General features: G+C 37.5%; 1 protein-coding gene across 1 annotated transcript in view; it reads right to left on the bottom strand.

Annotated features, from left to right (window-relative positions):
- LOC106874742 (tripeptidyl-peptidase 2) overlaps window positions 1–15,987 on the bottom strand; it is a 68,727-nt gene that overhangs the window by 22,464 nt on the left and 30,276 nt on the right. The window contains exons 10-19 of the mRNA XM_014922584.3: window positions 14,793–14,892; window positions 13,149–13,282; window positions 11,371–11,501; window positions 10,439–10,616; window positions 8,944–9,098; window positions 7,813–7,889; window positions 6,937–7,043; window positions 4,952–5,106; window positions 928–1,044; window positions 23–123 (exon numbers count right to left, since the gene is read on the bottom strand). Of these exons, the coding sequence (XP_014778070.1) occupies window positions 23–123; window positions 928–1,044; window positions 4,952–5,106; window positions 6,937–7,043; window positions 7,813–7,889; window positions 8,944–9,098; window positions 10,439–10,616; window positions 11,371–11,501; window positions 13,149–13,282; window positions 14,793–14,892 (1,255 nt within the window). The remainder of the gene's footprint in view (window positions 1–22; window positions 124–927; window positions 1,045–4,951; window positions 5,107–6,936; window positions 7,044–7,812; window positions 7,890–8,943; window positions 9,099–10,438; window positions 10,617–11,370; window positions 11,502–13,148; window positions 13,283–14,792; window positions 14,893–15,987) is intronic.

Below are 15,987 nucleotides of genomic sequence, written 5' to 3'. Positions count from 1 at the left end.
AAAGCAGCTAAAGTAAACTTACCGAAGTGGCTGTGCTAAAGACTTGAGACAAACGCTCGGACAGATTTCTTCGTGCCTGAGAGTAGCTTTAACATTGCACCGAGCTATACCATCAGCTGCATGCTACAGAAAAAAACAACACAAGATACAACTCATTCAAAATAATAAACAAGCAACTTACAAAATTCACCTTTCTCTGAAAAAACTTGCAAATTTTATAATGACTATTCACAAATTTTCATTCTTGATATTATTTTACATAAGGGTTTTTTTTTTTCTAGATTTTACATAGCTAAGAGGATATGACATCAAGTATATCTATATTTTATATAATTGATATGGCTTTGCAGCAGGTATTTTTAAAGTTTATATAGTAACTAAGATGGCTCTGAAAATTCGAGGATTTGTAGGAATAGTAGATCAAGTGTTGTTTGAGTGCGTGAATGAGTGCGACAAAGAGAGAGAGAGAGACAGAGAATGTGTGTGTGTGTGTGTGCACATGTAGTAAAATCCATTTTATATCACTATTAAAAGGTCTCTTAGTTAACTGGCACAAACAGAGTTGTCTACATTGCCCAAGAGTACAAAAGAATAGCATTTTCAGGATTTGAACACACGGGCACAGGCATGGCTGTGTGAGTTAGAAGCTTGCTTCCCAACAATTTGTTTCCAGGTTCAGTCTCACTGTGTGGAATGTTGGGAAAGCATCTTCTACTATTGCCCCAGGCCAACCAAAGCCTTGTGAATGGATTTGGTAGACAGGAACTGAAAGAAGCCTACTGTATGTATATATATATATATATATATATATACACATCAATATACATAGTGTGTGTGTGTGTGTGTGTGTGTGTTTATGTGTGTGCATACAAGTTCTCAACAAAATGCTAACATTTAGCAAAGTAGAATTATCAAAGAATACTGTACCATGACAATTTGCTTTGAATCAACACTTATTCCACGGAAAGTGACAGAGTAGTCTAGAGTTACTTCACCCAGATTGGCCCACCACTTGGCAAGGCAAACTTCCAGTATATTGCTATCCTGTGAAATAAAATAAAAAAACACCATTAATGAGGTAACAATAAATTGCAGTGGACTCTGCCAATCTACCCATGTCGTTATTTTTAATATTTGCATTATCAGAAGACAGAGTGAGAGAAACAAAGTAAAGCACCATAATAAATACATTACATTAAGGCAGCAAACTGGCAGAATCGTTAGAACACCAGGCGAAAATATTATTCCATATGTTAGTACTGTTATAAATAAAGCTTTTTTGACAAATTGACACTTGACAAAAGGGCGTTTCAAAATTCAAGTCAGCGATACCTTTTTGGAAATTATAAGGGAGAGAATGGCGAGGGATAATTTTGTAGAAATAAATATGGCGGTGATGACGAAATATTTTGTGGAACGGCCATGCTGGGGCACCTCCTTTAGTCGAGCAAATCGACCCCAGGACTTATTCTTTGTAAGCCTAGTACTTATTCTATCGGTCTCTTTTTGCCGAACCGCTAAGTTACGGGGACGTAAACATACCAGCATTGGTTGTCAAGCGAAGTTGGGGGGACAAACACAACACACACACACACATATATATATATATATATATATATATATATATATATATATATATATATATATATATATATATATATACGACGGGCTTCTTTCAGTTTCCGTCTCCCAAATCCACTCACAAGGCTTTGGTAGGTCCGAGGCTATAGTAGAAGACACTTGCCCAAGGTGCCATGCAGTGGGACTGAACCCAGAACCATGTGGTTGGTAAGCAAGCTACTTTCCACACAGCCACTCCTGCGCCTAATAATAATATATATTATTATTATTAAACGAAAGTAATTTCAATTGAAGATTGACTATTTTGAGAGTCTTCCATGATTTATGAATGGCATGGTTTAGTAAGCAAACTTTGCAATTTCTCCAAGCAGCAACACAGTAAAAGAATTTTGAGTATATTAAAGGATAATAAAGAGTGATTCTAACATTTTCAGGAAGAAGGTAAGAAATTTTATTTAACATACCAAGAGTATGGGAATTTTGTTTTCATAAATTGCTTACATGTGTTTTGAAACTGGGGGACTCTGCAATATGACATAATGGAACCAAAAAAAAAAAAATTATAGTTTTGGGGGATGGGGCTATTGTTGTTGTTGTTGTTGTTGTTGTTGGCACTCCGTCGCTTACGACGTCGAGGGCTCCAGTTGATCCGATCAACGGAACAGCCTGCTCGTGAAATTAACGTGCAAGTGGCTGAGCACTCCACAGACACGTGTACCCTTAACGTAGTTCTTGGGGAAGATTCAGTGTGACAGTGTGACAGGAAGTAAGAGTGAGAGAAAGTTGTTGGTGAAAGAGTACAGCAGGGTTCGCCACTATCCCCTGCCGGAGCCTCATAGAGCTTTAGGTGTTTTCGCTCAATAAACACTCACAACGCCCAGTTTGGGAATCGAAGCTGCGATCCTATGACCACGAGTCCGCTGCCCTGACCACTGGGCCATTGCGCCTCCACGGGGCTATTGTAGGAACATTAAAAAGGCATAACAAGAGAGATAGGCAGACAAGAAATAGGAGACAAGTGGTTGGTGTAGGAGGGTAATTAAGCACAATTAAACAATCAGGTAACTCAAAAATTTAATGCCTTGAGTATTAAAAATCTAACTAGAATGAGGTAAAAAAAAAAAAGGGTTAAGTATGGGGGATAACTCCAAACATACTTTGACATCTAATCAGCTTTTTAAATCTCTTTACATTAAATATACTAATTCTTATTTTTTTCTTTTATTCTTTTATTTGGTTGTAGTCATTTGACTGCGGCCATACTGGAGCACGGCCTTTAGTCGAACAAATCGACCCCAGGACTTATTCTTTGTAAGCCTAGTACTTATTCTATCGGTCTCTCTTGCCAAACCACTAAGTGACGGGGACATAAACACACCAGCATCGGTTGTCAAGCGATGTTGGGGGGACAGACAGACAAACATATGCATACATACATACATACACACACACACACACACACACATATATATATTTTAGGAAGATTTGGTGGCTGTTTCTAGAAGGTCAAGCAACTACAGTAGTGGCTGCCATGTAAGAATTAGTTTACTTGGATAGGTTCAGGACAGTGGAAAACCAATGGAACAGAGGTAGACCATAAAAGTCTTCAGGGAAACTGGTACTAGCCGATGCTTAGTACTTCACTGATCTTGGAAGGATGAAAGGCAAAGTTGGAATTTGAACTTGGGACATAAAGAGCTGGAAACGACACCATAAGGCATTTTGTCTGATGCTCCACCAATTTACTTATCCAATGCTGTTAATGATAATTGTTTCAAAGTTCAGCAATTGTGGGGGTGGGGGTGAATCGATTACAAACGCTCCACTGCACAACTGGTACTTATTTCATTAAGTTATTGCTACACTCTCTGAGTGGTTGGCATTAGGAAGGGCATCCAGCTGTAGAAACTCTGCCAAATGAGATTGGAGTCTGGTGTAGCCATCTGGTTTCACCAGTCCTCAGTCAAATCGTCCAACCCATGCTAGCATGGAAAGCGGACGTTAAACGACGATGATGATGATGATGATGATGATGATGACTATTGCTAGGAGATAAAATACATGAAACTGAGATAAGTCAACGAGCATCACTGGGTACTTATTAGAAAGTAGTTGAATCAGAGCTTTGAATGTTCGGTCCTACAGCTGCAAGGATGCAGCTGACTCATTTAACTGACATTGCCAAAAGTTAAAGATATTAAAATGTTAACCACCACATGTGCCACTGGTGGTTCATTGCAAACCCCACACAACTGCAATATGCACCACCAGTGGTACATTGTCATAATTTGAGAAAATAGTTTAATCTATATCTTTGAAATGGTTTCAAGAATATTTAAATAATATGAGTGGTAAATATTAAAGTTCGATTATGAAATATTGTTAAAATGCAAACAGATAGACACAGGCGTTGCTTCCCAACCACATGGTTTCAGGTTCAGTCCCAGTGCATAGTACCTTAGGCAAGTGTCTTCTGCTATAGCCTCAGGCCAACCAAAGCCTAGTGAATGGATTTGGTAGACAGAAACTGAAAAGAAGCCTGTCATCTATATCTATATATGCATGTGTGTGTGTGTGTGTGTGTGTGTGTGTGTGTGTGTGTGTGTGTCTTTGTGTCTGATCCCACCACCATCACTTGACAACCAATGTTCAGCAAAAGGGACCGACAGAATAAGTACCAGGTTACAAAGAATAAGGCCTGGGATCGATTTCTTTGACTAAAAGGTGGTGCTCCAGCACGACCACAGTCGAATGACTGAAACAAGTAAAAGAATTAAAGAATAAAATTACATTTCAATATAATTAAACAGTGTGACTGTGCAAAATACATAGCATTACCACTAAGCTCCAGTAACAAGCTGTGGCGGTTACATCATCATCGTTTAACGTCCACCTTCCATGCTAGCATAGGTAATGGGTTAGAATCAACAAAAATATGAAGATGATATATGAAATGCTAATTGAAGGACATTTCTATGAAGCTGCCTAATCAGAACACAAAGAAAACAGGGTTTTTTCAACAGCATCCACATGTGAAGAGCATCAACTGATGATTTTCGGAAACATTTCTTCACACTCAGAGTTTCTGAAGCATGAAACAAACTACCTGCATCAGTTGTTAGTTGCTGAGACATTGCATCCTTTAAAACCTCCATGCTTCCTGAAATTCACCAACACTTACACCTGATATCCCCCCCCCCTCTATACGCATGCACATATGTATATCATGACTCATACACTGTTCCCTTTCCTGACTTTTGTACATAATTCCATGTACTGTACATGCACCTTTGATGAGTTGTAGTGCACCTGAGCACTATACACAATAATTTCATTATTATATTATTCTAAATAGTATTGTGATACATACCAAGACTGGAAAAGACTGTACAAATTCTCCTTGGTCTGAAAGGGTGACAAGCTTGTCAAATTCATGTTTCCGGTATTGACACTGAGGCAACAGCTGGAGGGTGTGTAAGAGGAAACGACAGCTTTTTTCTGTGTCTTTTGATTCAATCTTCAAAACTAGAAATGTAGAAATGTTAAATAATTACCCATTAGAAATTAAACACAATGACTAAATATGTATAATATTAAACACAGACATATACATACATGCATACCATACATACATATATATACAAACACATGTCTGTTTATACATGTATATTTATGTACATACACAAACATATATAGGTGTGTGCATCCCACCCATGCCAGCATGGAAGGCAAACGTTAAATGATGATGATAGACACACACACACACACGTGCATGATGATGATGATATCTATGCATGTGAACAGGTTTATACATGTATACATATGTATACACATACATATATATGTATAAGTTTGTCTCTCAACCATATGACATTGGGTAGTCCTACTTCATGGCATGACCAACCAATGCCTCGTGAAAGAATCTGGTACACAGAAACCGAAAGAGACCTGCTGCACGCATGTGTGTGTCTGTGCAAATGTTTACAATCTGCACTGAACTACACAACAGGCAGTGACGTGACTGTTTGAGTCTGAGCTGTTACTGTTAACATTTGTTGATATTCCCTGTCAACAAATTGTCCTCTAGTTCCGTGTTTCCAAATCCCTCTGGAATTAAAATTCCAAATTGCCTTCCTTTAAAAACAGGTAGGGGTTGGCAACAGGAAGAGCATCCAGCTGCAAAAATCCTACCTCAACTATCTCCCCATCTTCTCTCTCTTTCAATATATGCATCATCATCATAATCAGCAATCATTTAACATCCACTTTCCATGCTGTCATGGGTTGGACATTTTGACAGGAACACGCAAGGCAGAAGACTGCATCAGGTTTCAGTCTGTTTTGGCGTGGTTTTTATGACCGGATGCCCTTCCTAACACCAACCACCCCACAGAGTGGATTATATATTTCTTATTCTACTGTGTGTGTACACATACATACACACAATATATACACATACATACACACAATATATACACACACAAACACACACACACATACATACATATACATACAAATATATAAAAACACTACACTCATTATTATATCAGGAGATCCAATGCAATTTATAGTACTTCGTTATGCATGTGAATCTCCAGTCCATGGAAAAATTGTTTTGCATGAAACTGATCTGTGGTGCAGCGAAGTTTGGAAACTGCTGCTCTGGGGGACTCCACATGGTAAAAAACAGAAATACTTGAAATGAAATTTTTTATGCTAATATTCATATTTTGTTGGCCAATAAAGAATTTTTACAAGAATGTGTTTAGTAGCACACATACGTTAGCAACACAGCATTATTGAAATGGTATCATAAACAACACACAGAAGTATTTACAACAGAGATCTAATTTCAGCATAATAAACAACACACACAATACCAATTACCAATTTTCAACAGCTATAACAATGTGGTTAGCAACATGTAGGAAACTCAATAGCTGAGTGATAACTTCCCAAAAAACTGACAATCCTGTCATGCAATATAGTAACTTCTCAGGTACTATGGAGACCAATTACACTAGTGTAGTTAATAATGGTCGAAACATTATAAAAGTCGCTAATCACATTCAGAATCTCTAAAGCAGTGTAAATTTGTATCTCACTAAATAACAGCACAAGATAGCGACATCTGAAACATTTTACAAGTAGTTTGTAACAATCAAAACATATTTGACATTGCAGTTAGCAACATGCAAGGCACCCATTATAGTATAGTTTAAACGACACTGAAGGAATCTATTATGGTGTGATTAGCAACAGTCACAAACATCTGCAACAGTGTAGCTAGCAACACTTAGCAACATAGTAAAATAAAAACAACAAATGACATTTTTAAACAAATGGTGAGAATACCTCCAAACGTAGCTCCTTCTGGTACATGAATAAAATGTCTTTTAATCTGTCCTGGCTTAAACTTGACGTCAGTAAAAGAAACAGTGTGATGGACATCGTCAGTAATTCTGAAACAATGGTCAATGTGTGAAGAAGATACCACATACAGGAAACAAAAAAAAGCATTTAAAACTGTTTGCTAATGAAATATCTGTGACTATTCTAACAAAGTTAAGCAAGCAACATTTTGATATTTTGTTCTGGAAGATGGCTAAAAACACAGGGGTTTTTTTTTGGGGGGGGGGGGTTCTAAGTAAACAGTTGTAGTTTGCAAGTAAAAAGGTTATACTCTGTAACGGGTCGTTTTATTTTCCTTAGCCCAGTCAGAGGAGGAAGAGTAATCCCCCTGCAGGGGGTGGGGAGAAAGAGAAAGAAAACAGAAGTCAAAGATTATGGCCGTACGAAACAGTAGTGCGTCCAGAAATTGAATTATTGTCAGACGGGAAACCTGATCAGAATTCTTGGACACCTCTCAAAGGCCCCCACCAAGGGCCAGATGGTAGAGTTACACTGGACTACAGGTTAAGCTTACAACCTAAATATGGGTATCATCTACCTGACAGACTTCTACACTATTTCTTTTAACCCAATTTCACTCACAAATCTTGGGTCAACTCAGGGACATGGTAAAAGACACTTGCCCATGGTGCCATTCTGTGGGATGAAATCCATAACTACTTAATTAGAATCAATTCAAATTACTGTGCCAAACTGCTATATTATTAAGTGGGGAGATGCTTATTATCATTAGCATTATTCTATCCTTTACAATAGAAATATTCAGTAAAAGCTCCAAATATATGAGGACTTCCAGACTGAGAACTGAAACATACTTACTTTATAGGAACAATAACTGTGATTGGTACAGTAAATACAGGACCCTTTGCCAGACAGGAGACATCGAATGCTTTTATCTGAAAACAAAATATACAAATTAACAAGGAATAACAAACAATAAAATGAGGCAATTCCATTTACCAATGAAAATCATAAATATACGTTCACCAAGTTAGGTCTGTCATAAGACTGGAATTCAACCAGGTATCCATGCTATATAAATGACTAAGATTACAACACACCTCAACTTAGCAGGATGCCAGTCTATCACAAGATTAACTTCCCAGCTTTTGCTGGAATTTATTTTATAGCTAAAGTAGACTGGAACAATGTGAAATGAAGTGTTCTGCTAGGGAACACAACGCACTACCTGGTTCTGGAAGTGGAACCAGTCTTATGATCAAGAATACAACACCCTAACCATAAGGCCAACACACCCTCAAGGTTCATAGCGTACTTGTTTGATAACAATTGAACACATCATATATATGAGATGAAAGCAAATAAGTTTGTTACAGAACAGCAATAAAGACCTTGAGGAAACTTTCTTGTTAACAAAATGATAGGAGTACAATTATTACTGCTGTTGTTAATACACTGTTTATAGATCATCATCATCATCATTTAACGTCCGCTTTCCATGCTAGCATGGGTTGGACGATTTAACTGAGGACTGGCGAACCAGATGGCTACACCAGGCTCCAATCTGACTTGGCAGAGTTTCTACAGCTGGATGACCTTCTTAAAGCCAACCATGCCGAGAGTGTAGTAGGTGCTTTTACGTGCCACCGGCACGAAGGCCGGTCAGGTGGTACTGGCAACAGCCACGCTCAAAATGGTGTATTTTACGTGCCACCTGCACAGGAGCCAGTCCATCAGCACTGGCAACGACCTCGCTCAAATGTCTTTTCACATGCCACCAGCACAAGTGCCAGGAATTGAAAATATATCATCTCTATCTAGTTGAAAACAATACTTCACACTGATTCCCAATGGTTTGCCACTTGAGGATTCAGTGTTATACATCTAGCATATCATATTTCCTTCCTCGTCCAGTCCGTTCCTCTTATTGCATTGATTATGTGGTAAAAGCTCAAGGTATAAGGTTCAATAAAAAAAAAAAAAACTTACTTCAGTATAATGAGCTCCGTGTGGTAATCCACGAGGATCAACTTGAACCCCGATAGACCGGAACGTGTTCAGCTCTAGATGAGATGGGATCTCAACCCAGGATGCATCACAAGTCAAACAAAGTTGTAGATTGAAATCAATTTTATCTTCTTGCACTGTAAAGGTGAATTAATAACATCTCATTATATTGGTTTCAAATTTTGGCACAAGGCCAGCAATTTCAGGGGAGGGGCTAAGCCAATTAGATCAACCGGTCCTCAACTGGTACTTATTTTATCATCTCCGAAAGTATCAAAAGCAGAGTCAATCCCACTGGCATTTGAACTCCAAACGCAAATACGGACAAAATACCACAAGGCATTTTGTCCGGCATGCTAACAATTCCACCAGCTCATAATTGTAATACAGAAATATGGAAGCAAAAATCAAGTGAAAGATTAACAATGGATATCTGACTTTTTCAGATTCCCCTAAAGACTTCTTTGGTTTGAATGAAAGAAACTAGTTACAAAACCAAAGCACAAAAAGACAATTACTATAAATGACTAAATCTGCAAAAAGACAACAACAACAACACACACACACAGAGGCTTCTTTCAGTTTCCATCTGCCAAATCCACTCACAAGGCTTTAGTTGGCCCAAGTATATTGTAGAAGATATTTGCCCAAGGTGCCACATTGTGGGACTTAATATGAAACCGTATGGTTAAGTAGCAAGCTTCTTAACCATACAGCCAGGTAAATTATTGTCAAAATTAAAGTTTTCCAAACTACTAACCCAACATTCAGAGTGTATATTCACAATATTTATAAACATTGTGAATATAGCACATGCTTAAGCTAAAGATTGGAAACTATATTGATGAATTATGGTATTACCTTTGATATTACTGGTTGCAAAATGACTACAAGACAAACATGCTGATCTCAGCTCAATTTCATATCTTGGAACAGACCTTGCATTATAATTTATATTAAGCAGAGTAAACCATTCTATCTGCCTTGATTAGCATTGATGACAACGGGTACGGGTCCCAATAAAGCGAGATTTCTATACATCTTAAATTTGCAGAGGAATCTGTAGTGGGTAGTTTAGCTTAATCGGTCAAAGCATCGAGACGCGTAATCACGGGTATGTGAGTTCGTGTCCACAGCTAGCCACCTACACTTTTCTCTGCAAAATAGGGGTAGTTTATCCTGTTCAGGCTATATTATTAGCATTATCCTGCGATTGAGAATTTAAAAAAATCACTTCTTTAACTTTCTAAGACATCTCAACGCTTCTAAAAGCAAACTTCGTTTGTTTATTTATGTTTGTCGTAATTTGAATTGAATGTTAAATGTTTTTAAGTGCAAAGAAATATTTACACCAATCATTTATGTAAATGCTTGAATTTTCAAAAGTATTCCACACTTGGTATTACAGAAAAAAAAGAAAAAAAAACCTGCAAAGAAAAGGAAAGGAATGAAGATAAATTGTTCAAACAATATTTACCAGTTTTATTTTCTAAGTAGGATAGTTCTACTGATACAGATATTTCATTGATTTTGTTAAGTTTGCAGATATCTCTTATGTAGATGCCACGGTTTCCTCCTGGAACAGTGACAAGAAACTGCACGTTGCGTTCCTTTGCTTCAGAAAAATTTGTCAAAAAGTCGTAAGCTTTTTCAACCTATAAATGAATTTGAAAGAAATGAAGGAAACATGAGAAAACTATCAGAAAATATTCTCACTTTCGTAAAATTGAGAGGCAAAATAAAATATTTTGAAGGAATTTATCACATGTATACTCTTACTGGTATATATTCTTGTGTGTCTGCCACATAATGTGATGGCACATGGGAAAACCCATTAGATGTCACAAAATAAAGAACTAAGAAAAATGGGGTTGAAGTCAATACTGGGTCTTCTTTAAATACTAGTTGTGGCAAATGACTATAGCTTGAATACCAAGAGTCCTACCCATTCATTGAATGAGAAAAGGCTAAAGTTGTGAAAAGTCTTTAGTTTTCAAAGTCTTTAGGTCTCAACTTCAAACACAGTTTTCTCAAAAAGGTCCATTTTTCTGGGTTGCATCTACTTATCCGAAAAAAATGGCATATCTCAGTCAAATATTAAGATATTTGAAAAATTTTAAGTGTTCTGAAATCTGTGAATTATGCTCTTTCTGAATAAAACATAAAACACCATTTCAAATTTTTCACCATGTTAATAGTTTTTGCATGCACCATCACATATGTCTACCTTTCCTGTTTACCTACTTTTGCCTGCCTTTAATCCCACACCTTTTGTTCCTCCATAGTTTAGACTAGGTGTACTGTATAAAACTCCTACCTTTTTTTTCTTTCTTTTTTTTCCTTATTTTCTACTATTTAATAAGATTTAATTAAATAAAATAACAACCATAAATTATCAATAATATTTACCTGCAATAAACCAGCACCTAAGCCAAAAGGTTCACAACCTTCAATCGGCTGTGCTGCATTCATAAGTGCTCGTCTTACACTGAAAGGACTGTAAGGTATTGAGTTGGCTTTTAAACCAGATAAAATCAACGCTGTAATAAAGAATCAGGAAAAGGAATAAGTAAAACGGAAAAGAAGATTCACAAAAATATATATTACCGGTTTTTAGTTCTTCCTTAAATAACCATATTGTCAAAGCTATCATACAATGCACTACAAGTCACTGCCAAAGACTAACCTGACAAGAAGTATGGAGAAGAAGAGAGTAAAATGCTGTCAAAGAAGTTTGTGAACTGAAGACATCAAAGGATGCAAACAAGAGACTGGCTGATTGTATACATGTAGCACAACACATAAGGAACTAGAGAGTTTTGGCAAGTTGAACCCTGGACACAGGGAGGGTACTAGGCTGACAATGATGATATTCTTTTCTACTCTAGACACAAGGCCACAAATTTTTGGGGAGGGGGCCAGTCAATTAGATCGACCACAGTACGCAACTGGTACTTAATTTATCGACCCCTACAGGATGAAAGGCAAAGTCAACTGCGGCGGAATTTGAACTCAGAAGATAAAGACAAACGAAATACCGCTAAGCATTTTTCCCGGCATGCTAACGTTTCTTATTTCTTTATTGCCCACAAGGGGGCTAAACATAGAGGGGACAAACAAAGACAGACAAAGGGATTAAGTCGATTACATCGACCCCAGTGTGTAACTGGTACTTAATTTATCAACCTCGAAAGGATGAAAGGCAAAGTTGACCTCGGCGGAATTTGAACTCAGAACGTAACGGCAGATGAAATACCACTAAGCATTTTGTCTGGCATGCTAACGTTTCTGCCAACTCGCCACCTGAGGATGATATTACCAGGAAAAAATTCTTGTTTGATCTTTAAGCAAAACAATTCGACATCACACTAGTATTAACAAGGTCACTAAGTAACTTCCAAGACAAGACCCTTGACTGAGGGAGATTAGTAATGAGGGAGGTAGATTTATGCCAGGTGATGACAGGTTAAATTAACTAAATGATAAAATAAGTATGCAAAAAATATCTCCCTACAAGACACGTAAAAGCACCCACTACACTCTCTGAGTGGTTGGTGTTAGGAAGGGCATCCAGCTAATCCAGCTGTAGAAACACTGCCAAATCAGATTGGAGCCTGGTGTCGCCATCTGGTTTCACTAGTCCTCAGTCAAATCGTCCAACCCATGCTAGCATGGAGGGCGGACGTTAAACGATGACGACGATACGTACAGACATATATATATATATATATATATATATATATATATATATATATATATATATACCGCCTGACTGGCCTTTGTAGGGTTTTCGAGCGAGATCGTTGCCAGTGCCCCTCGACTGGCTCTTGTGCGGGTGGCACATAAAAGACACCATTTCGAGCGTGGCCGTTTTCGTGCAGGTGACACGTAAAAGCACCCACTACACTCTCTGAGTGATTGGCGTTAAGAAGGGCATCCAGCTGTAGAAACTCTGCCAAATCAGATTGGAGCCTGGTGTTGCCATCCGGTTTCACCAGTCCTCAGTCAAATCGTCCAACCCATGCTAGCATGGAATACGGAAGTTAAACGACGATGATGATACAGAGAACATGTAAATAAATGAGATATATCAAAACATTAGTTTTTGTTTTCAAGACAAGAAAGGAACTGGAAAAATCTTTACTAATGAGTATTAATTCAAGTGAAAGATCATTAAGTGAACTTACCAATGCAGCCACAGGCATTTGGAGAACTCATACTGGTTCCATTCATTAACTGGCATCCTTTCAAGGTCCAGTTAGGAACAGAAGCAATTGCTCCGCCAGGAGCACTGATACATACACCCATAAAACCATCAGGTCTGAAGATAATGATAATTAAGATTATAATGACAATTACAACAACCAATAAGTCAATATTATTAAACGATTTCTACTCAAGAGGCTTAAGGTCATTTTTTGAAAAACTTAAATGAGTCTTTTCTTTATTCCTTAACTTCAGATTAATGCTACAAGAACATGACTTTAACAACCAAACTTAATCTGACCAAATATTATAAACTTATCTCCCTGTCCGCTAGAGCAGGGGTTTTCAAACTTTTTGACTTGCGGACCCCTTTATATTTCAGGCTTTACCTTAAACGCTTATGAAATTTATACATAAATATTTGCTTAAAATAACATATATTTTTACATTTATTTATTTAACAGTATTTAAAAAATAGGTTTATTGTCAATTAAAAGATTTCAATTAAAAAACATATAAAATCAAATTGCCCATAAAAAGTATTTGCTGCCCACGGCCCCACTGTCTTGTCCTTGCGGACCCCCTGTGGTCCGCGGACCACAGTTTGAAAACCCCTGCGCTAGAGGACATCTCAATAGGGGAGAAAGTAACCAAATGCTGTAGTATATTTAGTAAATAATACGTCATGGAGGAAGAGAAAGCACATCACACTTCCCAGTTTAACACAACCACGTAGTCCTTGGATTCCATTGAGTTCATTCAAACTCCAAGAGAGAGACTTATTGTGACTTCATGGTACACACCAACACACACATTTCCCAGAACCCAAACCAGCTGAACAGTTCTCTCCAGCCCTTCTCTAATATCAATGGAGTTTGAGTTAACCTTCCTCAGTAAGTGATACTTGAAGTTAATGAGAACTTGGCTGTGAAAAAGTCTAGTCCATAAACCTTTCAGGCATGCCCATCTACCACACCACTTCCTTTGCCAGCACCACCAGACATGGGTAGACTAGCTATCTTTCATTACCAGAGGAAAGCAGCAGGTTGACCTTCATGATAGAACCAGTAGATAGACAGATCCATCCTACACATAATAGCAGCTTTTCAACAATCCCCACAAATCAACAATTCCCTGACTGATTGCAGATAGTTCAGATAGTGTCATCAGATCTTGGATAGGTCCAGTTGAAGGTACTTCTGTGCCCACAGAATTTATCTAGGACAGGTAATGCTTACTCATTAGGGCACTGCCAGATCAATGATTGCAAGAAATCGACCAAAATGCCTGACCTGAAAGCTCCACAAGAGTCTATTTCTGGGTAGGCCTGGCCATTCAACTCCCAATGTTTTCCTCTACTTAGGGATCTGGTTTAAATTATTCTCCAAGTACCTATGTGGATCCTCAGCTCAGTGACAGATACCACCAACCCACAATGCATTGTGTTCCAATTCACGTGGGAGACCTTCAACACCTCCAGCCTCTACGAAAATGACTCAAGTGCTAAAACATTAAAAAAATTAAATAAACTTAGATAATACCATAAGACAAAAATGATATTTGCTAGATCACTGAAAAAAAAATACTGAAAAGAAAAATATACTAAAAAAAATGGAATCACTTACGCAGGTCCTCTGGAAGACCAAGGATACTGCATAATTGGCAGTCTTTCTCGCAAAGAATATTCAGCAACCATCATAGAGGGACACACACAAGCACCAACACCTAAAGAAGACAACATTATCATACGAGAAAATATTCAGATATCCAATATATATATATATATATATATATATATATATATATATATATACAAGCAATACCAAAAGGTATTCAACAGTTATTTTGAAAACTATAAGACCGATGGAAGTTTCTCCAGCACCACGAAATAATACATAATTCATTTTGAAATTGTAATTTTCTAGAATAGTTGATTCTTGAAGTGATGCACAGTCCAGATTGGCAGTCTTAGGAGAGGACATCATTGATAAACAATACACTTTGTAATTATTACCTCTTCTGTAGTTATCTATAATTTTTATCTTGACATCAAGAAGTAGACAATTTTAACTATGGACAGAAATGAAAGGCAGGATTTATCAATAATGCTTTTCTGCAACAGTACAGCTACGAATATTGTACAACATCTTTATTTTCATGTCAGAGAAAAGTACTAAAGGCTGGCCCTGAATTCGATATCTGTTTTCCATGACCAGAATATTATAGAATATTGGAAACGAAGGAGACCACCTGCATTATGGTGACACTCGTTTACAACTATCATGTCATGTCAAGGCAAGGAGACAGTAACACAACACTCACACACACACACACACACACACACACACACACACACACGAATATACAGTAGTACTTCGGTTTCCAAACATCTCTGATCATGAATAAATCGTACTTTATATCAATAGATAGATATAGATACATATAAGCACAATTTATTCGGGATCCGAGGCATTTGGAAACTGAGGTTCTACTGTATATATGTGTGTGTGTGTGTGTGTGTGTGTGTGTATATATATATATATATATATATATATATGACAGGCTTCTTTCAGTTTTCATTTACCAAATCCACTTACATGGCATTGGTTGGCCTGGAGCTATAAGTAGAGAACTTTTGCCCAAGGAGCCATGCAATGAGACTGAACTGAAAATCACATGGTTGTATAGAAATCCACACCTTGCTCATGTTTAATTTTGACATAGCTTCTACAGGTGGATGCTCTTCCAAACAGCAACCATTTTACAGAGTGTACATTGTGTATTTTATCCTGGCACCAGTATTAAAGAGATTGTCACATC

This window comes from Octopus bimaculoides, chromosome 9, assembly GCF_046866305.1.
Source record: "Octopus bimaculoides isolate indiv1 chromosome 9, ASM4686630v1, whole genome shotgun sequence".
Taxonomy (NCBI): Eukaryota; Metazoa; Mollusca; class Cephalopoda; order Octopoda; family Octopodidae; genus Octopus; species Octopus bimaculoides.
The sequence above is the reverse complement of the archived record's forward strand: the minus strand, read 5'-3'. Positions and strand labels throughout refer to the sequence as shown.